Source organism: Fukomys damarensis, unplaced genomic scaffold, assembly GCF_012274545.1.
Source record: "Fukomys damarensis isolate Sample0158 unplaced genomic scaffold, DMR_v1.0_HiC HiC_scaffold_30, whole genome shotgun sequence".
NCBI lineage: Eukaryota > Metazoa > Chordata > Mammalia > Rodentia > Bathyergidae > Fukomys > Fukomys damarensis.
This window is the reverse complement of record NW_022900942.1, coordinates 57657996-57682885: the sequence shown is the minus strand read 5'-3', so window position 1 is coordinate 57682885 and position 24890 is coordinate 57657996. Positions and strand designations below refer to the sequence as shown.

The window sequence follows — 24890 nt, the reverse complement described above, 5'->3', positions numbered from 1 at the left end:
CAAATGTAACTGAAACCATGTTCTGGGTGGTGAGCTTTTACTTCTTTGAATTTCTAAGTGAGTTTAGGAGGAAATATAAATGTAGTAGGATAACAGGAAAGATGCATTTTCAAATTTCTCTTACCATGAAGAGTCACACTGGAGCCACATTAAATGGCATAAAGAGGGGTTCAAATTCTGTCAGAAAAACTAAGACTTTTCCAAAATTTCTGAGTCTTTCAGGTTTCCATAAACATTGCTGTGTTATTTTCATAAAAATTTTAAAGTTACCTTTCCAAAGGCTATGCAATTAAACATATATGTGCCTAATATTATATGTTAAAACAGCTAATTTACCATTCCAATACATTTTCTGAGGATGCTCCAGATACTGAAGTCATTTCTGGAAAACATAGGAGAGGGCAAACTTGTTCTGAAAAACAGAAAAGAAAAACAAGAGTTGATTTTAATGGCACTGACAATGGAGAGAAAAACCTGCTGTCAACAATATTTAAGGGCAGGCATACACACAGACACTCTAAAAATGTACACTGTCACAGACAGGGTGAAACAGGGCCAGCCTGGGTTGTACCTGCTCTCCGCTATCCTGCCACCTAAGAAGTTCTGTGACAAATCAACAGGTCCTCTGTCTTCAGCACTGTGGGGATTGGACTTTCCCAGTATGAGGGGTCCAGCGGTCTGAATCACTTAACACTAACTTTTATTGTGCTCACACATCTAATACTCTTGTCTCATTCAACACACCCCTGCCATATTCCAACCTTCAACACATTACTGTACTTTCGCTGCTGAACATTGTACACAGAATGCAATCACAGAGCCTGAAGTTTTTTAGAGAATTAAATGGGAAAATTCAAATCCACTACGAAAGTCAAAGTAAAATGTAGGCCCTGCCTCACACATTGGTACTTCCCCAAGGGCACTGACACCGAGCAAGTCAGGATAGACTAGAAAACCCTTTACAAATTCACGCGTTTGTGCTGGCTTACCACCAATGGTACGTGTATAACTGTCCCGGTGGGCAGCTCGAACCACGGGTGGTTAATATTTAACATCAGACAACGGGTTCAAATCAAAGTGGCTGGCAGGGCTGGCATCAAGACACAAATTAAAGCCCCATCGCGAAGGTAAGCATCCTCAACGCCTCTTCAGAGATTTGGAAGTGTCCAGCAGGATGGTAGCCCTAAGTGGCAGAGGGTCTGAGACCTGGATAAGCAGCACATCACAGTCCAGGACTGTTGGGCAGAAGCTGAGCCCATTTCCACAGATCAGACTCGGAGGACCCACTTTCTAAACACCGTGATGGTAATAATCTACTCTTACCACTCTTATCTGAGGTTATGGAGGGGATGCCAGCTTTCGAGCTGCTTTTTGAGACATACCCATGTAACTAAGATATTAAATACCAAACATTTACCACCTAAAGAAGTTCTACATTAAACCTGAATTAAATAATACAAGTTAATAAAATCTGAAGTTTTAAATAAATATTATTTAAAGCCACTCAATAAAATTGTGCTGTCCTCATCAGGAACACGCACTGCTCATTTGGCCAATCTGCTACTGAACCAATCTGCTGGGTAAGTGGCCACAGATGGCACTTAAATCACATCCTCCACTCTCTAAGACTATCAATCTCTGTGACATGAACAGCGGATACGAGGGATACAAAAACCCTGCCATCATCTACCACGCGCAAGTATAATGCAGCTCTAGAGCTGTGTGGAAGCTGTATTTTCCATTTCCCATCTATGTAAAAGCCAATGCAGAATGTAACAGAGCTAGGGAGTTGTGAATCTGACATAAGTTTTGCAGAGCCTGACCAGCGGTATAATGCCCCCAATAGGTGTACTTTATGAAAATGTAATGATTATTGATTATGAGGAAGCCAGACTCTCTGTGCTACCGTCTGCTCCAAGCACAAGCACAACCACAAAGGAGAGACAAAGCAATTTGGAAGGGTAAATGGCCATCGTCAAATCCACCTTACTTGCTTGTGTGGGGAACTCAGAGCCAAGTGCAAACCCACATTCAAACTCCACCCTACGCAGCAACCCAGTGAAAGGCAACAGGACAAACTACCACACAGAAGTTGCCCTTTAGTAAATGACCTTGGGCTGCTGACCACAATCTAAGTTAAAGCCTGATAAGGCTGCCAGAGAGACAGGTGCAACCCGCAGACTGCCAAGCAGAGGAGGATGGGTGATCCCTCCAAGATCCAGATCCACCCACTCAAGAGGGTGCACTGAAGGCTGTGGAAAGGTGTCTGCAAAACATTTCTTATAAGCAACAGTAAGAAAAGATGTACCTAGCTCGGTGTGGTGGCACATGCCAATACACCCAGCACTCACGAGGCTGAGGCAGAAGGACTGCTATGAGTTCAAGGCCAGTCTGAACTACATAATGAGACCCTGCCTCAAAAACAAACAAATAAAAAGAAAATATGTAACCCAGAAGAAACACAACAAACTGGAAGTCTGGGGAATGACAGGCACAGGTCCTGAAATATCAGGGTGGCTGGAGGAACAGCGTCCCTGTCACCCCCAAACGCCTCCATCCAATTCTCTTTCTCCATGGCACCAATCATATGTGACACAAGTAGTCTCTTGCCTCTCTTTCACTGACTTTCTACATCTCCTAAACAGCTGGTAAACTCGGGAGAACTCACATTTTACCTTGCTGAATAACATCAGAATCCGTAAGATCTGTCAGCAGATCTTTGCTCGTAAAAGAATCTGTTTTACTCTGCTGTATGAGAGTAGGACGGAACTACTGGCAGAAGCTGAGGTAAGAACGGCCAACCCAAGGCGCATCTTCCAGTGACTCCAGCAGTGGGAACCCAGAGCTGTCTCAGGACAGCTTCAGGCACAGGCTGAGGCTAGGCCACTTAGAACACAGAAAGGTGCCCGTATGGGGCAGGATGCCGGTCTGGAGCAGCCAGAACAGGGGAGCCATACTGCTGGGCATCCTATGGGGAAGACAGCGGCTCCTCCAACACGAGCGACTCAGCCCTGATGTCAGCAGGGCCCAGGGAAGAAACCCTGCTGGAGGAACACGATGAGCGCACCACGCCATTACCTCGACTGTCCCGGTAGTCACACTAGGAAAGTAAAAGTGAACAAGATAAACTAATTTTAAAATGTATTTTAACCCAATCATTAGCATTTCAACATATAATCAACATGAAAATCACTTATGAGATATTTATACTTTTTCCACACCATCTTCAAAATCCAGGAATGCAACTGACAGGAGCACATCATTTAGCTACTGTTCTCAGCAGCTGAAGTGCAAGCTCATCTTAACAATACAAAGATGAGTTTAAAGAAGACGATTTTATACTGCTTCGTATTAAACTTTATCTTGTATTAATTAAAATGTAATGGTGAAACCTGAGTTTCTCAATCACATCACATTTCAAGTGCTCAGGAGCCACATGTGGCAGGAGGCTACTGAGCTGGACAGACTCAGTCTCATCATTTTGCCCCCAAAACAAAAGGCTTGTATCATCTGAAGATCATGAGAGAAGAGCAAAACAACTGCTCGATCATAGGAGCCTAAAAAGACAGAAAACAGCACAGCACAAGCATCTGCAGTTGTTAAGACAATAACATAAAAAATAGATTATTTTAAAAAATAAGTTGCACCGAAAAGGATGTATATACTTCTGTATTCTAAAATCTCATTCCCCACACCACGAAGAAGAGGTTCCTGGGGGTACTGGATGGCAGTGCCACTCCGGGCGAAAGGCAGAACAGATGAGACAGCAATCGGGTCTCTCAGGCTGAAAGCACAGATCAGCGATTCTCTTCCCGAGTGGATCTGAGGGTCATTATCCTGCATTCTATGCTTCCTTTTCTTCTTCCCACAGAGAGAAAACACCCTGTACCAGGGACTGACGGTGCCAGGCCTGGTTCTACTTCTGACCATACAGATGACAGGATGATGACTGACACAAAACTCCAGGAACTGGTGTTTCTATGAAACGCTTCAGCTCTGCCACGGCAGTGGTTCCACGAGACATCCCACCACTGTTCCCCTGTGGCACGCTGCTGAAGATGGACTCCAAACTCCACCAAATCAGCTTATGAAATGTGACAAGGAATGCCGGGCTCAATCTTCTCTATTGTGAAAAACGTTGGGCAAGGGCAGATCACTACACTGCCCCCCGCAGGAGACCTGAAGGCAGAAACCTCATGAAAGGCTCTGCTGGACAGAGCCCTGCAGTTTCCCAAGAACTCACAGATCCACACGGTACCCCCACTGGATGCCGTCCCCTCACCCATGGACACACAACACCCCTGGCTCACAAAGACCCCTGGAAAGATAAAGGAGAGACGGGGAAATTAGGTTTGGGCTGGAACCTGGTAACAGGCACACAGGAACTGATCTGCATGCAGAGTATGGGCATATATATATATATACTTTTCTGAAATTTACACTTGGGGGTTCTTTCCATAGAATACATTGAAAAAACATGGAAATCACATAAATTTTCCAAGTCAAGGCTGCATATCTAGATAATCTGCCTTGTTTGGGCAGCCACATATATATTTTCCCCCCACTTTTCCATTAATACATGTTTGTTCTCCATGTTTACATTCCTTGTGGGGAACTGATACATATACATAATACATCTTAGCTCCTTTTCTTCACCCCCTTCCCCTTCCTTCCCTCCCCTTCCATCTCTTGATCCCTTCCCTTTTGATAAAGATCCATCTTGCTACTTCCTATTATCCATCTTTTATTTTGCTATTTATACTTGGGTTTCTCTTATGAGAAAAAAAAGATGGGATGTTTAAGTTTGTGTGGTTGTATTTTACATAACCTTGTAGTCTCGAGGTGTTATCTGTTTCCCTACAAATTACTCAAGTTTGTCCTTGCTCATGGCAGAGCAGTACTCCACTGTGTATAAATGCTACATTTTTTTATCCATTCATCTATTGGTAAACATATAGGCCACTTCTAAGATTTAGCTATAATGAATTGCTCTACTACAAACATCAATATGCACATCACTGTAAATAATGTCCTTAACTCTTTTAGGAAGATACCTAGAAGGGGAATACCTGGGTCAAATGGAATATCTATTTTAAATCTTTTGAGGAATCTTCATACTGATTTCCAAAGTTATTGTATTATTAGTTTATGTTCCCACTGACAGGTAGAAGGGCTCCTTTCCCCCAGCAGCATGTGTTATCATTTGATTTCATGATGATGGCCATTCTTTCTGGGGTAAAAGAGTTGTTTTAATTTGCATTTCTCTGGTGGCCAGTGATGTCAAGCACTGTTTCAGGAATTGATTGGCCATTTGTATTTCTTCTGGTAAGTGTCCATTTATTTCAATTCCCCTTTTTTGATTTGATATTTTATATTTTGGGGGTCTAACTTTTTTTAGTTCTTTATACCTTCTAGATATTAGTCCTCTGTCCAAGAAATGGCAGCTAGATATGCTCTTAAAAAAAAATAACGCTCACAATAAGTACAGTCTCTTGGAAATGTTTACTTTCTGACCTATACATCTGTTTTAATGCATTTTCTAAATTCTTTGCTATTTTTACAAAGTACAAACATAACAGGATGACAGTTATAGTCAAAGGTTATTATCTGCCCAATAAATAATTTTTTCAATTTGTAAGAGCTCCTTTGTACATTGTAAGTATTTTGTTCACCACTTACATCCTAAGTCTAATACTGCTCTTGTAAGTCTGTTTACAGTATGCTTTACCAAGCCAATTACCTAGCTGGGAACACTATACATTTTATCACCAGAATCTAGGTGTGAAACAAACAACTATCTTTCACTATGGATGGGATAAAAATACTTCATCATTTGACTAATAGTTGCTCCAGAAAAAAAGTTAAAATGTCTTAATTCATAAGTTTGGTAATCTTGAATTTTAAGGAATTTAAGTTCTGTGTCCAAACCAAACACACAACAAAGAATCTTCTCAAGCACATGTTTACCACTTTCAAGTGGTAGTAAACAAAATAACATGAGCAAAGAGTATACAGTTATTTTTCAAATTACAAAATAATACATTATTATAACAAAACAATCCACAGATGAAGAACAACTGACCATTGAATGCACCCTCTAATATCAAACATCAACAGCCTGGGGCTCCTTTTCCACACTTTCTCTTTGCACAAACAGACATGCAAAAGTGCCTGTGTATACAATGTATCACTGAAATATTACCCGTAGATCACACTGCTTTTTCACTAGGTAATCCATGAGGATATGCCTTCAAGTTGGTAAGATACCAAAGCACCTAGTTTTCCCTCCCACCAGCGTTCGGGACACATGCAAGTAAGTAAAGCCATTTCACTATGTAATAGCACCCGTGCTCGGGACAGAACCCAGAGCATCTCTGTGAACCATCTCCAGGTTCCATTTCCAATGCAGTCTCTCCCTCCTGTGATTCCTGTTGTTTGCCATTCTACAAGCCATGTCTGAAAGCTACTATTTCTCTATACTTTTCTAACATGCTCCCAAATAGTTACATATCTTTATATGCATGCATGCACACACCAAAGGGCTTTCCAACTTTAAAAATCCAAAACAGGGCTGGGGATTTCGCTCAGTGGCCTTGCGCCTGCCTGGCAAGTGCAAGGACCCGAGTTCGATCCCTGGTACCTAAATAAATAAATATCCAAAACAGTGTATTAACTATAGACTCTTTCCTATGATTTGCTTTTCCCATTCAATACTTCATGGAAATTTGTTCAAGTCAAATAGTAAACATTCTTTTCCTCAAGTATCACATTCCATAAAAATACTATATATAAAAATACATTCCGTCTGTGCTCCATTAAAAGTATGCACTTTTTGTCCTTTTGCCAAAATAAACATCACAACAAAAACATTTCAATAGTTTATACTCTTATTTAAATCTGATGCTTTCATTTCTATGGTCAAGTGTACCAGGGTAAGACTGCCAGACCGAAAACCATCTCTGTTTTACCTTTCTCCAGAAAGCAGCTGTCCAATTGCTATCTGAGAATGTTTTAATCATTTCATATTTCACCAACAGCCTTTGGGGTCACTATTCTTCCCACACCTTCACCAGCAGCAACTCCTGTCAACAGGCTTCTTTTTTTTTTGGTACCTGAAATTGAACTCAGGACCTTGCACTTGCCAAGCAGGCGCGAGGCCACTGAGCTAAATCCCCAGCCCTAACAGGTTCCCTTTCTAAGTTCTGTCAGTCTGACTTCTAGGAAGAATGTGACATTGCTATTTTAATCTTGTTTTTCCTCAGCTAATACTGAGTTAGAGCATTTTCTTAAATGTTCAGTGACACCTGAAGTTAAGTATCTGTAAACGGCCTACTGACAACACTGTAACACTGAGTTTCTCTGTAAATGTTCAGAATTTTATGTGTAAGTTAGATAAAAAGATAAATACACTGTTACACGTGCAGATTTTTTACATCTTGGTTAAGCGTTCTATGACCCTAGATTTGTTTTTATGATGTTCCATTTCTCCAGTGATCAAAGCCAATAAAGGCATTTCAAGCCCACAAGCAGTGAGGTTCCTTTAAGTGCTCTGTCCTTGCTCCCTGTGCTGGACCCTAACTCTAGGAATATCATCCCTCCCTCTGTGCCTTTACTCTTTACTTCCTGTCCGACACAGCCTCCAAAATTTATGCACACTTCAGGTCTCTTAATAGTTTACATGTTTACTTAGCAGTTATCACATCTTTAAAAAAAAAATGATCACTGGTTCCTTGCCTCAGGGAAGGCAGGAAAAGTCCATGCATTTTTAAAAAGCAGTACTGTCACAATGGCTGTGACATGGAAATATCCCTGAGCTAAATGTAAATGAGCTCCTCCAGGATGAGGTGTTTGAATACTAATGGCTCATGTTCAGTGAGCTCCCCCCACATTCAGACCCTGAGCAAATCGCTTAATGTGCACCACCTCACTTCCTCTCCAAAACAGTCCCACTCTACTAAATAACTAGGGCACGGTCACAAATGCAATGACTGGCAGAACTGCAACGCTTTAACGTCGGAGCCTCACCTCCCAGTTGAGCCCTGACTGCCACTTACTATGTAAACCTCAACCATAATCCAACCAACTACAACACATTTATTTCTAAGTATTTGCACTTAGAAACCAACAACACAAGATTTCATAAGGCCACGGTGAGGTTCCAATGATACAATACATACAGAGAAGAGTTTTTTAAATTTTGGATCTCATTTCAATGTGTTCTATAAGAACACTTTAACAATTAATATAAGCAGTATTTTAAAAAATGAAAGAGTAGAATATATCTAGCAAGGGTAGGAACTGTTAATGACATTTTGTTCCAATAACACACACAGAACTCTATGTATATGCATATTATGTAGTGTACAGAAAATTTAAATATCCCGTAACCCCCAAACAAAAGCTTGGTCAGTGATGTACAACATTCAACCCCATGACTGGCAGGCAGAAAACTTTCCCACAAAGCAGATACTGATGTTACTGTTATTATAAATGCGTTCAGGGAAATTGCCTTGCGTTTCTCTCTAAGCTGTTAAACATTTAAAACTGCTACTTTCTGAATGCATAATTTACTCACTACAGTTAAGAGACAGTTTAGAAAAAACAGCTACTTATTGAACAATCTTCATGACTTTATAAAGGTTTTCACGGGGAGGTAAGTATGAAGTTATTTCTGTTACCTGAGAGAAAAGCAGACACAGAAAGATTTCCCCCACTTAGGCTCTGCCTCCTGCCAGGCTGTGCTCAAGGACAATGGATGGCTGATATCAGTATATCCCAGCAAGATTTGGAAAACTAGTACACTACTCCCTCTTGAGAGCTTCTGTTTGGGGAGACATTAAATAAAGCTTCTTTAAACAAAGACTAGGGTCACTGCACCATGAAGCAACTTGGGAGGGATTCCAAATCGGTAAATTTCTTTCTTTCCCATTGCTTACTAGTTTACTGAAATTCCTCGTTCTAATGTCACAGGACCTGGGTGAAAGTGCTAGACCAAGTTGATCCAGATAACATCTTTTATTTAACTGAAATAATGAAAGAGCATATACTAATGAATCCCACATTTAATTTTACTGTGCCTTAAACACTCCATTCACATTATTAAAGGATATTAAAGCTAAGTCCTATCTTCAGACCTCAGGAGTACTTTCACTGAATTCATCCTAGGACATTTTAAGCATGGCTTCTCCGTTCAATCTCTTCTGTGCCTAGATCTGGGGAATGATCTTGAACTCAACTGTGTTGTCAGCAATGGGATGTTAAAAGTAACTCAATGTCTAATTTAGAAAAATGAGGTTGTCTAGTTTCATGATCTACTTAAATTTCACAATTCTTTATTTTCTATATCTTCACTGACGAAGTTACTTTTGTGCACATAAGCTACTCACTAGATTGCAATCGTTTAAGGTTAGAGAGTTTGGCTTATTCTCCTCTTCATCAGCAATGCACAAAGAACTTGGCTTGACAGGTACTCAATATACCTGTTTTTAAATTAATGGTTTTAGCTAGTGTCTCACACCTTAAAATAGAGCCAGAAAGAAAAATTATGAAAAAAATAAGAGATATGAATTGCAACTGAGGTAAGAACACAATAATCATTTTCTCCAAGCCATTTCTTAAAAAGTATTTTCAAAACCAACTACTTCACACATTTTACTTGCACTTAGCAAATAAACATTTGTTCACGTTATTAAATTTTCTGCAGTAATCATAAGTAGCAGCACATTTGAATATTTAGAAAACAAAAATTATTTTTTCATCAATATCAAAAGGATGAACCAAAATCTAAGAAAATAATGTCTAAGAAGCAGATTTCAATAATGATAATTTATTTGCATGTGTACATATGTTTTGTACTTATGTATACATCCCAATATCCAGGTATTACTTATTACTTCTCAACAGAATTCTTCTCCCCTTTTCCAAAATCTTTGTTTCTGTAAGTCTCGATTTAAATATAATCTTAACATAGCCTGCATCTTTAATTTCTATGAATGTCTCCAAGGCACCAATCCTGAAATAGTCTTCCAAGTTACGAAGTCATTAGAGATAAACTATAAATTTATACTTGCAAAATTGAAGACTGCATTATAAAATGGTGTTACAGAGTAAATGACTGTAGTAATAAAGTCTTATTTATACATCACAAATAATGTAAAATGTTGGCTGAAAAAAGTCTTGATGTGGTTCATTTCAGTTAGCAAATCTATTCCTCAACAAAAGGTTGAAAAAGAAATGCTGCATGGAAACGCCTGCTAAGCTAATCACTGGGTAAATACATTCTTACTTCCAAGTCACTCGAAAAGTATCACATTCCACTGCTGGAAATTAACATTTGGCTTTCTATTCCTTCTTTGTCCTTGTTAGGGACAAAGAATGCAACTGGTTCTCTCCATCTACAAGGATAAGAGTTTCTGCAAACACTCTTACCTATAACTCATTTCTTAAAAATATGCAAGGCTGTTGTTCCAGATTTAAACTCTTACTGTCGCTAGATTCTAATCTCTGATGGACCCTTGTTCAATAAATAGTAGGAATAGAGCAGACACTCAGTACACATTGCTGTTACAAACTTTGTGCCAGTTGGTTTTCTATTAATTGGGGCTCTAGGGTGAGTAGACCCTCCCACAGTGTATTTACAATGCAAAATAACTCTTCCAAAACCAACAATAAAAGGCTATTGTGTGCTCTGAGAAACTAAAATGTCTCATCACAGAACTTTTGATGTGCTTTAAAAAACTTTCATTTTTCCGTCACTTTTATCAAAAGACATCAGTGAAGTGAACTAGAAGAACACACAAACCATCAGTGAAGCGAAAGAGCACAAGGACAGTGATTAAAGTTCAGAGTCGGCAAACATTTCTTAGAGAGGACCCCAAAAAGTGCCAGTTTAAGAGAAAAAATACAGACCTCACCAAAATTTAAAATTCCTTATGAACAAAGAAGAAATGAAAGACTCTGCTCATTATGAAGGCAATGAAAAGCAAGTTACCCAGTGAGAGGGAATATTCATGACTCATAGATTCGTTGGAGGACTGGTGTACCCCAATTACTCGTGACTATCAACTCAAGAAGAGGCTCCTGGAGAGGTGACTGGATTGTGTGAGACCTGAGCCAACCACTGACAAGTTTATGGCTGAACGGGTCACTAGGAGGTGGGCTCTGTTGGAATAAGTGGGGTCTTGAAGTAACCTGGGGGACTGTATCTGGTCCCAGGTCTTTCCTCTCAGACTCTTTCCAACAAGCTCTCTCTCCTGCCTGCCATGAGTTGAGCCACTTTCTTTTGCCATATTCTTCTTCCATGATGCCTCTGACTTGCAGCCAGTCGACCACAGACCAAAACCACTGAAACTGTGAGCCAAAATAAACCTCTCTCTTTCAAAGTATGAGTCTCACATACTTTATCCCAACAACAGGAAAGCGGACCAATACAACTGGTATTCAGAATACATCAAGAATGCCTTCAAGTCAACAATACAAAAACATACAAACCAAATTAAACAAAAACTCAAAATACTTCACAAAGAAAGATTCAACATTGGTTAGTAAACAAAATCATTAGAGAAAGTAAACTGAAGCCACAGTGAGAAACCACGTCAAACCCACAAAGCACCAGATGATGGGGAGGATAGGGAGCAAATGGAATTCTCCCGTGCTGCTGAAAAGAATGGAAAATGGCCCAACTCTGGGAAACCATCACTACATAAAGCCAAACATACATCTTCCCATGCCCTAACAATTCTGCTCCTATATAATGGGAATAAAAATATGACCATAAAAAATGTCTATAAGAATAATTATAGTAGCTGTCTTACTTTTCTTGTTGCTGAGACCAAATACCTGACACCCAGAGTTACAGGAGAAGAGATTTTTTTGCTTGTTTATTTTGGGGGTTTTGTTTTTTGCCTTGTGCTTGCAAGGCAGGCACAGAGCCACTGAACTAAATCCCTGGCCCTTGGAGGAGAGGTTTAGTTAGCTCACGGTTTCTAGAGGTTTCAGTCCATAATTGGCTGTCTCCAAGGCAGGTTGGCATCACAGAGAAGAGTTCACGGCAGACAAAAGGTAGCCAAACAAGCAAAGGAATTTAACAGTGTCTTTCTATCCCGTCTTATCCAAGCTACTTAGGATGGGCAGCACTCACACCCTTAATCCTAGTGCCCTTGAGCCTAGCACTGCACCATGAATCAATCCTAGCATCACCCACTCTAGATATAGCCTTCTCTGAAAAAGCCCCACCTATGACCACACGAGGCTTTGGGGGATGTCTAGACACAGCCGTAACAGCAGCTTTATGTGTAACTGCACACTGGAATGAAGACACATCTCCATCAGTTGGGTTACAGATAAGCAAACTGTGGCATATCCAAAGGCCTACCATCCACGAGGAAAAGGAATGAGCACTGATATGTAAGACAGGAATGACTCTGAAAGGTAGCATGCTTATGATTAAAGCCAAACTCAGGAGTCTGTAGGATTCCCCTTGCAATGTACTTCAAGGGTAGCTGAGACGAACCCACAGAGACAGAAATCCAAAGACTGTCATGGAGGGTAGTGATCAAACAAAAGGCAGTAAGAAGAAAATTTCCAGGCGATGTAAATGTTCCATATCTTCTCGAGAATGATTAATTATATGGAGAAGATACATTTCCCAAAATTTACCAGATTATATATTTAAGAACTATGAATTTCACTGTGCATATAAATTGTACTTCAACAAAAAGGAAATTAACATAGTTGGTTGGTACTGATCAGCATGTTGCAAACACTTTGGTCTCAATATCAATCTAATTTCTGGGCTGGGGATTTAGCTCAGTGGTGCCGCCGCCAGACTCGCAAGCACAAGGTCTGGTGTTCAGTCCCCTGTACCAAAAAAAAGGAAAAGATTACTGATGACAGGGCTGGGGATGCAGCTCAGTGGTGCTGTCCTCCCTGGTAAGTAAGTACAAGGTCCTGAGTTCAATCCTTCGTACCAAATTTAAAAAAGAAAAGAAAAAAAGATTACTGATGAATCCAGAGCTGATTTTCTTCTAATGCGGCTTTCACCTATCATTATTTACCAAATTAGAAAAAAATTAACTTATTGATTCATTTAATAACAGTAAACCAGTACTGCTAAGTACTTTTATGAAAATCTTTCCAAAAACAAAAATAATGTAGAAGAATTGTATCACTTACATTTCTGCAATCTCTTTAATGTCTGGATTAAGAGAAAAATAGCTGGGGTCTCATAACTGTTAGACTTCCTTTGCCTTAAGATGGCTGCCACATAGAATAGCAGCCTCCATGTTAGAATATGGCTTCTCCCAACAAAAGATAGGCTTCTTCTTCCCACCATGCCTCTCCGCCCACCAACAAGAAAAACAAAAACAAAAAAAAACTAATACTTGCTACCTTCTAACAGCTACTGATGTCACAGGTTCCCTTAATCTCTTAACACTACCTCACTCAACTCCACCCCTGTTTAGGCTGACCCCACCCCGCTCTAAAAGACGCTCCCTGTGCTGCCATGTTGCTTCTCTCTCCTTTGTTCAGAGACAGCCCGGCAGATCCTCCCTATAATAAAGGCTTGTTGTAGTCCTGGTCTGGTCCTGGTTTTTCACTCTTTTACTTAACAATAACTGCTTGTGTATTAAATCTAGGATCTCCTACATCATACAGTCTCCAGAAATTCCACTGACTTATGGGTGAACGGTATGAAAAAGGCATATGTCTCAGTGATGTTATGAAAACTGGGGTCCCTTGAGACAACCATGGAAACCCCCTCAAGGTCTACAGACCTCACTTTCTAAAATCACTGGCACAGTCGGTACACAGGCACCCTCTCACCAGCATTTCTTTAAAAAACTTCGGAAAAGCGTAGGGAAAAAGTCCATTCATTTGACAAATATTGAGCACATTTTAACTACCATGACTGGTTTTGAGGATATTTGGAAGGTGGAACAAGAAAATACTTGTTTCAACAAATGTGTCAAGTTGAGATATTTCTGTTGCAACCAAAAATACTACTTCATTTCTAAATTCTGCTTTAAAACTTTAAAAGTCTAGGACTTCTTCAGCTAAGCAAGTTTAAAGATATTTAAAAACCGTTTTCTTTTAATAAAATAAAACACAAAACTTGTAACCAAAATTCAAGTTTAGCAGTCTATCTAACTACAAGATGGATATGATATTCTGTATTATCTTAACATTTAAACCAGGGGGTAAAACCAGTTTCGCTGGCAAAGCAACTCAGAGAATTCCACTTTAAATTTATGCAGTTTGACTTATTGCTAACAATGCCCACACATAAACAGGGAAATGAAGTGAGATTTGTTTTTCCAGTCTGAAAAAAGAGTATCAGTCCTTAATCCAGGTAGTACTAATTAGAATTTTAGTTGTAATAAATGGGGATATTTAAGCTATCCAGACACATCTTACATATGACATATCAGATAAATTTAACATGCTGAAATCAACAGAGTGCCTAAAACTTACCTGTACAATTTCAATTTCTAAAATTTACTCATTTCCCTGTCAACAGAAGCAGTGCTTGGGCTGATCTTAGAGACCATATAATGTAAAACTCTCTACCCTCTACCTATTTCCAGGATTGAATTCAGACAAACAGAGAAAGTGCAAACTTCTTTCCATATACCTAGTATGCCACACTGGAGGTTGACAGACACGAGAACTGTAACTCACAGCCAAGCCAGGGGATGGGCTAGTTCAACAGCTGGGTGCTCAACTTACTCCTACACATCTTCAACTAAAATTAGCCTGGGGTCTCTGAAGCAAGTCAGCACAAGTCAAAGCTGGGTGCCCAAAAACTAGTCATACACCATTTTTAGTTAGGCAGCTTTAAAAAACCCAACGACTTGGTTTCCTATTTTCAGTTAATAATGTGATATAACTTTTACTCTTTGAGTTTGTGACATATTTTGATAATCCGAGATTTTTCATTTTTTATCTCTTCAGTGATACATCTATATCTGGTCTATGATCATCACTTAGATCTGGCTGCACAGAGATGTTAGGGTGACTCTGCAAGCCATAAAAGAGGTTTTACTTGTTTTGATTTTAACAAGTTAAAATTGTATACACAAAATTATATACACTGATTTTTATAGTGGATAGCTTACACTAAGAATTCATCGTTAAACTTCAAGAACACAGTGAATTTATTTCCTACTTCTGTCTTTTTGTTACCATACCTGGAATAAAAAAGCTGCAGAAACACCACATTTTAAAGCCAAAATGTAGGGGTGAGAAAACCCCTCTGAAGCAGTGTTTTGATTTAGAAAAGGCCTGCTGTGGGCAGCTCACTAGGGGCCTAACTCAGGGCCCAGCATGGCTGGAGGACTGCCACAGAAAGGAAGACTTTGACCTAGGAACTTGGTGACTATTCTTTGCTCACCCGTAACTCTAAAAATAACCAAGGTTTCAGCCAGGCATGGTAGCACATGCCTGTAATCCCAGCTCCCTGGGAGGCTAAGGTAGGAGGATCACAAGTGCCAGCCCAGCCTAGGCAAATTAGCAAGATCCTGTCTCAAAATAAAAAATAAAAGGGGTCTGATGCAGCTCAATAGAAAGGCCCTGGGTTCAAATGCCAGTATCACCAAAACCAAAAACAAGCAAGCAAACAAACAAAAAATCCCAGCAAAAATAAACCAACAATAACAACAACAAAAAACCCCAAACTCAGATATCACATAATGGGTGCAAGAACAGATGGGAAGCCAATGAAGTGAAAAGTAAAGAGCGTAGGTCCTGGTACTTTCGACCTCATGGAGTGGTTTGAACGTCCTGATGAAGACACATGCTGTGCACTGCAGAGGTCAGAGCCAGCTCTGCCCTTCCGGCATCACACAAAGGCGACGGAGCCTCTGGAGTGTGTACTGTTAAAGAGCAGAGGCACCAAGATGGAGAGCACAGTCTTCCTTCCACTAAGAGGCCCGCACGCTCCACACAGGATTGAGGCCATCTTAGTGGTAATTCTGTTGGTGAAGCAGGGGAGAAAAACCCTTCCTACTTACAAAGAAACTTCCTGAGTTCTGCTGGGAAATATTCTCAGAACTTGAATATGCTTTCACTGGATCAGGAGTCTGGCTGTAGCAGGGAAATCTAGAGTTCTCCACAGAATGCAAAGGCTTGGTTTGGTGGAAAAGGCTGACCCTTGTTTCTGACATGGGAGCAAGATAGTTCTGAACAGGTTGTATATTTCCTGGAGCCCCACAGATCCTCAAACGATGGCTTGAGAACACGAGAAATTATGTAACATGAGAGAAGAAACAAAGGGAAGCAGAGACAGGCTGGGTAATACATTATTCCTCTGTAACATGCCTGTACCTCCTTGCAGTTCTCAACCTTTCAGACCAACCTCCCTTTAAACCACACCCACTTTCTCAGAATGAGCAATTTGTTTGTGTTTTGCTTTTTAGCTGTTTCACCATCCTAAATTAGCTTCCTTTTTAAGTGATATGAGATGCTTTCAACTGACTGCCACCAAAGATAGGATTTCAAGGGACAGAGCTGCATTTCTGATTCCTTCCCGCTCTGAGACACTCGACACCCTGAGTGTTCTCTGGTCCACCAGTTTCCCATCTGACTGCCCAAGAGCACAGGGCAATACCTGTAGTGCAAAGAATATATTCTTCCTCTTCCCTGAAAAAGTTTCTTCTACTGAGAAAGAGTATATACCCCCTCCTACAGCACACAATGAGTGAGGCCTGACATTTTCTCATTATCTCCACTAAGACACATTGTATCAATCATATCCTGAAGGAAAACAGCCAAAAAGCTCAAATTTCTTTTTAATATCAAGGGAATTCTTTGTTATTAAGGACAACATTCCACGAAAACATTGTAACTTTACTCATGCACCCTTTGAAGTATTGTGCTTTGGCTGGAACTGGTGTATAATGGAGATGAGAGGAAGACAATGGTTTCCTTTAGGACTGCTTAAGGAGAATATATTTTTATCTTAGATCTGTTTTAAACATAATAACTTTTAACATAGTCATGTGTTCTTCTGGGTTGTTCAAGTTAATGATGAATAGCCATTTTGGGACTATGATGTTAATCCTCTAAATTATTACACAAAAGAAACAAAGAGAACCACATTAATTTAAGGCTAGGATGAATCACCTTAAATTTCGGAATAGAAACTTTTTGCCTAGGCATGTATATTTCCTTGGACAGGAACTGCACAGTACCCAAAGACTACCCAAAGGAGTTCTTCTCACAGGAGTGCACCCTCCTGCCTTTGTGTAAATCCCCTCTCGACAATAAAAAATTATTACCTATAAAAAGAAGAATATAAAAGAGGGACCTTCAAAATCCCTCTCTGTCCATATGAAAGTCTGAAGAGAATCTCTTGTTGATATGAAGGGTGCTGGTTCTCAAGAGCTGATAAAAGTAACCACTAAGTCAGCTGATGGAGGATGTGAACTTGCTGAAACAAAGCCTAATAACCAATGCATCCTTTGAAAACATCCAGTGGAGTGTGGATTGAGGAGCTGACCTTAGTATAAAATGGATACAGTCCTGCAACTGACACCAAGGATGGCAATAGGTCAAAGACTAGGAGGGGAGAGCAGGCAAGGACTGTACATGGGCCAGAGAAAGTTTGCTTTTAAAAGTGAAGATGCAAGAGCAGAAAGGAGAAAAAAGTTCAGACAGAGAAACAAAAATGAACGACAGCATGGAAGATGTCTGATCATACAACAGGCGAAGAACAAGAATCCTGTTTGACAGACAGTCTCCCCAGGTGTAAAGGAACTGGAGGAATTGGCCACCGCCACAAGGAGACCAAACACACGCAACGACAAACAAGATGAAGCAGAAAGCATCTGTGCAGCCACACTTTGAAGATGATGAGAGAAAGACTGGCTTATGAAATGTTCCTCATATCGAGGTGGCTTGGAAAAAAGAGAAGAAAATTGCTTGGGCACACAAGTAAGGAATAGAAAACTTATTACATGGATATGCCAACAGAAGAAAGAAAAGAAGCTGGCTTCCTGCTCAAGACACCCAACATACTAGAGAATTTCTGGGAAGTCGGTTTCCTTCTACTCAAATTGTTTGGAAAGAGTTTATATTAAGGAAGATCTTAATCTCTGTCTCTGTCCAAAAAAAAAAGAAAGCAGCAGCCTTACAATGCAATGTTTTCTCCAAGAGGCAAGGAGAAAGTATAGGGAGAGGGTGATGGGAGTCGCCAGAAGCCCCTGCAGGGGTGCTGGTCTCCTGCAAGCCAGTACGATGTCCACGAGATAGGGCAGTGTGAATTAAAAGAGACAGAGACCTGAGAGAAACTGAATCTCAGGCTGATCTACTCCCACTTGTATTCATTACAGGTGTGGGAAGCGGGGTGCTGGGCAGGCATCGGGGGGACACCTGCTTGTAACAAGTATCAAGCAGGCAGGACTACAGAATGCAGGCACAAGCATATCTATGCTGAAGAGAAAAAATGGTTAATTCAGAGGAGAGAACTTAGTTGGAGTCAGCTGACCTTGACTGGGAGTAATCTCAGCCAAGCTCTGCTACTTCCAATGTTCACAAAGCCGAATTACAGAGGGGCAAGAAGCTTGTGCCACTACAGCCCACTAATACTGGGCAGAGGTGTCCGCTACAAGAAGATACAGAGGCTGAAGCAGAAACAGGATAGAGGAAAGTTGTTTTCCTTTTAGTGATAGTTAAAGTTGGCATAATACAGTGATTTTTTGAAGTTATAAATTGGGCCGGGCATGGTGGCACACACCTGTACAAAATCCCAGCACTCAGGAGGCTGAGGCAGGAGGATCGCTGCAAGTTCGAGACCAGCCTGGGATACACAGTGAGTTCCAGAGCAGTCTGAACTACATAGTGAGACCCTATCTCAAAAAACCAAAAGGAAAAAAAAAATTATAAATTGGCTTGTAAATCAGCTTTTCTATTAAAAATGTTCAAAAATGTCACTTATCTACCACACAAATGACTATGTAAAATGTGGATATGTTTATACTTTCCTACTACTGTACCTTTAAAACAGTTAGGTGCTTTGATCTTGAACTCTATTTGAGTTGTTTACTTTTTTGTGGTAATTACAGTTTCGAAAATAAAAAAAAAGAAGAAAGAAAACAACAGTGTTTGAAACCAGACAGGCCTCTCACTGTGTACTCCTCTGTGTGGGGTCCTGGTCAGCTTATAGCAGAAGCAGCTGAGGCCTGCGGGGAGCAAAGCTTGGCAGGTAAGTGAAAGCTCTCCTGAACTAAAGTCACTTAGCTCAGAAGAGGTTCCGCCCCAAGCCAGGGGTTCATGGTGTCTCATGACCACAGGACACATTCACTTCCTGGAAATTCTGGCACTGAACTTAAGGTGATAAGAGCTTCAAAACGCCAAAGTAAAACAATTTCCAAGAATTCATGCTCACCCACTACCATCCACAGAAGGCAGCTGAGAGTTGTGAGCTGGCCCAGCTGTGTTGCCTACAATCATGCTTTTGCTGGGAGGACAATGCACTCCACCTCTTAGTTCTTACTAAAGCCAACTTATCTGCTCTAGTACAAATCACGCCATCTGTGCAGATCAGCATACCCACACACTGTAATGGTATGCATCCTTGAATCCAGACATTTGTGTGTTCCATGTTCATCTGACTGATGTTAACGGCATGGCTTCCTTGAGGAGAACCAGAGTGTGTAACTAATGCTTTTGCTTTTGTTTTTTGTTGGTTGTTTTTGGAATTGGGGAATGAACTCAGGACCTTGTGCTTATGAGGCAGGAAGCAGCACCACTGAGCTAAATCCCCGGCCCCAAACTAATGCTGACACTGCCACCTCATGAGGGAGCTATCTCGGTGAACACTTACTGTGGTATAAAGCGGAGGGTCCACACTAAGCTCAAAATCTTGGCTCCACACTGTGTGCTACAGCAGCACCACAGAAACAAGTTCTATCCCAGCTGATAAGCATGTGTCACGCTTCATGCAATCATTGTGTTTTGAAAAGAATTGTGTATCAACCAAATTTTTAAGATTTTACAGGTACAAGGCCAAGAAAGTAAGGAATCTTTAAAGAACCTCTGTGTGTGTGTGTGTGTTTGTGTGTGTGTGCGCGCGCGTTTTAAACAATCACTTCTCTAATTTACCTTGCAAATCCTTATTATATATGATGTTTTCTTAAAGAGAAGAAAATTCCTCCCGAGGTAACAAGTGAAGAAAACAATACTGAAGAACTCTATGTCCCCTGAGACAGTTTTCTCCTAGAGGCAAAATTCAGACTGGCACAGTTCCAAAAGGGAAAGACACTTCAATATATTTGCAGAGACAAAATTCCACGTCATCAAGTCAAGATGCCTAATTGATGGATTATTATAAAATGTAGACAGAGTAACAGGCTAAGACCACCAAGACTATCAGATGAAAATTATTCCCTACCTCTAAAATACTTGCTTGTGTATGAGTGGCGGGGGGGGGGGGGGGGGGCGATGAGGGAGAAGTGTCTCCAGATAAATAGAGCAAGATGCTAAGGAAGAATGCACATTTTGGTGAATATTTAACCACTTCTTTCATTTAGCATTCTGAGGATTTTAAGTGTCCCTAAAGCAAACTTGAAAATAGAAACTGGATATTTACCTAAGAGATTGAAAAGTCTAGGGATCAAAGGGAGAAAGTAATGAGACCTCCACAAGGGGAAGTAATGTCAAGGGATGGAGGAGTAAGAGCCTGCAGGCCTCCAGCCGCCGCCTGTTTACATTCTGACAATGTAACTTTACAGCCAGCCAAGCATATGCATCACCAACCGAAACCATGCTGCAGACTAACTGCATGAGACACCTTATAAAATGTAAAGAAAATCAAAGGCTCCTGGCTTTAAAGACTAAGACAGTTCTTGTGTCCCTTTTACCAAATGAAAAGTATTCTTCTAAGATCAGTACCTTCACTTTGGCTATTTCTTTCTAAAAATCAATTTTCCAAGGACAATATAGATTTCCAAACCTAATCAAAGAACTTTTCATCTAAATTAAAAGGAGGGAAGAAGGCAGGATCATTTATCTACTTAGGCTTATCAGTTTTCATTTGTACAATAGCACGTGACATTTCACGAACCAGAATCGCTTAACGGTTTGTGTAGATCAGCTATACCCAACCTGCAGTGTACCATTTGTTTTATTTTTTTGAGTGAAGAGGAATTGTCTTGAACCACATATAAAATATGTATTATAGTAAATATATTTAAGTAATAAAACTTTCCATTTTAAATAATTTACTCATAAAATAAAAAATAAAAAAGAGGCGGGCCATAGGTTGCACACACTTGCTAAAGATCATCAACAAAGTGGGCGTTATTATTACACCTATTTTAAAGAAAATGAAGTTGAGTTTCAAAGAAAGTATGACTTGTCTAAAGCTGGCAAAGATGTACAATATGGGATTCAAACTCATACTGTAGCTCTTAATAAATACACTATTCTAGTTCACAATGATAACATTTATATAGATATGCACAAAAATCAAGAAAACCCAAAATTTAAATTTTAATGATGGTGTTTACTGAAGGCTTTGGCTATTTTATTTCTTATTATGTGGTATTATTATCTCTCCTTTTGACAAACCTGGGGAAAAAATATTTTCACTTGATATCACACATTAAAACTTTTCCTAGTAATTACTATACAGCACCTGAAAATTGATATGCTCAACATTCCTGTAGAAAAACAGGTAACGGATTTGAGAAGTTCACAGAAACTTGTCATAAACGTACAAAAACCTGTGCAACCTCTCTCATCACCTAGAGAGACACCCAATACATAAGCAAGGTTTTGCTCATAATTGTGCCCAGCACCTTGGACAAAATCTGGTGTTAAGGGGTTCAGCAAAAATTTGTTGAATTAAGAAATAATGCTATAAATAGGGGACGGTGGAAGGGGTGAAGGGAGGGCAGGGGTATGGGGAAAAATGAGAACCAAGACCTGTCCTGTAAAGGTACAACGTCCCAATGATGAAGTTAACTGTACTGTATACTAAAAAGTACCAATAAAGTCAATAAAAAATAAATTACAATATGCATTTCAAAGCAGTAAGTTCAGGGTCTATATGTATACAATTCTATCATTTGTGTGAAAACATTTATATGCAGCAGTAAGAGTGGTTGCATTTAAAAATGGGAAGGAAGCTTCTAGTTTAAATAGCAGAAATTAAAATTTATAAATTATGAGGCTGGGGCACAGCTCTGTGGTAGAGCTCTCTCCTGGTATACATGAGGTGCTGGGTTTTATTTACAGCACAAAATTAATTAATTAAAAAATAGAAAGATAAAAAGCAAAACAGATTATTATGCTTCTGAATTTTGAGCCACATAAATATATCACCAATTCAAAATTGTAAAAAGACTCATCTCAACACACACACACCCCTGTATCGCTGGGTGGCATGGGAACAATGCAATTATAATCATTATCAAAGAGCAAAAACCTAAAGAATTGAGATCAGCCTACATTGTTAAGTGAAAGAAATCAAAGTTGTACAGTATCTTTTTATTTCTTACACTGAAATAAAAATAGCTACCCTTATAAGGGGAAAATCACTATTAAAAACTGAAAACAGATTTGTCTAAATATATTCTTTTAAAATTTTGAAATCATATAAATGCGTAACTATAATAAAGTCAAACTAGACAAGCGCTGGGATTTGGCTCAATGGTTCTGCTGCCTGCCTTGCAAGCACAAGGTCCCAAAGTTCAATCCCTGGTACAAAAAAAAAAAAAAAAAAAGTCAAACTAGACAAAAAGGAATCCCTGAGTTTTGAAAGTAAATGAAACAAATGAGCTTGCCTGTGCACCGGGGTAGTTTAACCACAGAACGGCACAGGTTAGATCCACTGCAAGGGACTGCACCAAACACAAAATCTGACAGTACATTCCAGACAAGATAGATTTTCAAACAACTGAAAAGAAACCTAAAACTTTTCAACAATCACATTGCAAGTAAAAGTATTTATGTTAATATGTTTTGCATTAATCTAAACACATATATTCAGAATAAAGCACATAGGTAATTAGGGAAACATTATTAGGAACCATGACATGCACTAACCATGCATCAATGCGTGGGAATAACTAAAAACAGGGTCCAACAGGTTAGCAATAGGCATCCTTACTGCTGTTGACTGCTATTTCTAAATTAACACTTCACATTAAAAAGAAACAGGGTTCCCTAAGAGACACAGCTGACTCTAGGTCTCAGGCAGGAAACAAACCAGAAACATCACCTATCGGAAAGCAAACACAGTATGTATATGTCATATGCAAATTATACTTCAAAAATACAGAAAAAACAAGCAGGGTCCTGTCAAATGGACATAGAAGCCAACACAGCTCTCTGGACAAAGTGGGGGGAAATAACACCAAGAGACAGACAGATCTAATCCACCTGTTCATACATCACTTTTGAAGAATGTTAGGGAACTGACATAATATGTATCATTTTTAGAAGAGGTATTAGAAAGCTCTTCTTTATAGAATTCCAGCTAATAAATGAAAGAATGAAGAATTGAAAATCTCTATTTTACAGCTCAAAAAAAAAGGGGGTTATAGAAAATGATCAACAACGGCTGCTAAAGTCATTAGGTGAAAGGCTGCCCAGCAACTTTATCACAGCAGTGTCAGACTGAAGGGCCTAAAGCCTACAGCACAGAACCACTGACCAACACAGGAGGGACCATTAGTGCATATACCTAACAAATATTTGAGCCAAAAATTTCAAGCCTAAATCTGGTCAAATAGCAGAATTCAGGAAACTAGGGGTAAAAGAATGTGTTAAATGATATCCCAGAGATGCAACCAGTCACGCATCTGTCAGGTAAAAAAGAGCCGTAAACCAAGACCAGACCAGGACCATAACAAGCCTTTATTATGGGGAGGATCTGCCAGGCTGTCTCTGAACGAAGGAGAGAAAGCCATGTGGCTGAGACAGGGAGAGTTTCTTATAGGACTGAGTGGGTCTTAAAGGACTGGGGTGGAATTGAGCGATGCAGTGGCTAGGCATTGGGGGAGCTTGCAACATCACTTGGAGGGGCTTGTGTCATCACTAGTCACCAGGAGGTAGCGAGCACCAGAATATTTTCATGGTGGGAAAAGAGGCATGATGGGTAGAAGGCTGTCCTTTAGTAGAAGCCATATTTTTAGGTGAGAAGCAGGGTATTATGGGAAGGAGAAAGCTATTCTTTTTATGTAGTGGTCATCTTAAGGCAAGGGAAATCTAACATTCCAGGCTTTTGTTTTACGGTTATTGGGCAAAGTTGTTTTCTAGAGTTGCTTCAAGCTGACAAAGGGGCGAAGATTGGGGCTAAACCTGGATATTATGGGGGTGGCAATAGATGGGGTCTTCCTCCCTCTGTCACAGTGGCCAGTGCCCCACCATGACAAGTTCTATGACTGTCTGGCTGGTAAATGTGTTCCTGCAAGAAATTTTGAAAACAGCAGAACAGGCGTGGGCCTACCACGGCCAGAAGACACACGCAGGTCAGCAGGCCCAGTAAGGGAAGTAGCCATGGCATAATCTGTTGGAGCCAGGAGTAGTCTTGGGTCATTCCCCATATCCCCTTTGTTCCTTAAGGTTTTTGATGCATTGTTGTGATTCTTTATTTAACCTTTGCCCTGACTATGCCTGACTGGTTAACAAAATAGCAACACTCTTCACCTAGAGCCTGGCACGTTCCCCTTTGGGCTGCTGTTAGCACGTTGAGGGCATGTCTATTTTGGAGCACAACAGCTGCTAAGGAAGTAATCTAGTCCGGGACTGTGTTTAGGGATTGGCTTATTTTTTCCATGTCTTCTGAGATTTATATTGACAATGCCTGATAGAAATGTGTAGAGGTAGAGATACCTGCTACATCCATCCCCATGCCAGTGAGGACTCCCACTTCCATCAGGAGGGTG

The 24890-nt window shown here is 40.1% G+C and overlaps 1 protein-coding gene across 4 annotated transcripts in view; it reads right to left on the bottom strand.

Moving 5' to 3' along the window:
• Nucleotides 1-24890, bottom strand: part of Osbpl1a (oxysterol binding protein like 1A) — a 179880-nt gene that overhangs the window by 26490 nt on the left and 128500 nt on the right. For 3 of the 4 annotated variants that reach the window (XM_010643791.1, XM_033757581.1, XM_010643816.2), the window contains one exon: nucleotides 337-412. The exons of the other annotated variant lie outside the window; for it this stretch is intronic. In XM_010643791.1, coding sequence (XP_010642093.1) covers nucleotides 337-412 — 76 coding nt within the window. The remainder of the gene's footprint in view (nucleotides 1-336; nucleotides 413-24890) is intronic. 4 annotated transcript variants of the gene reach the window in all.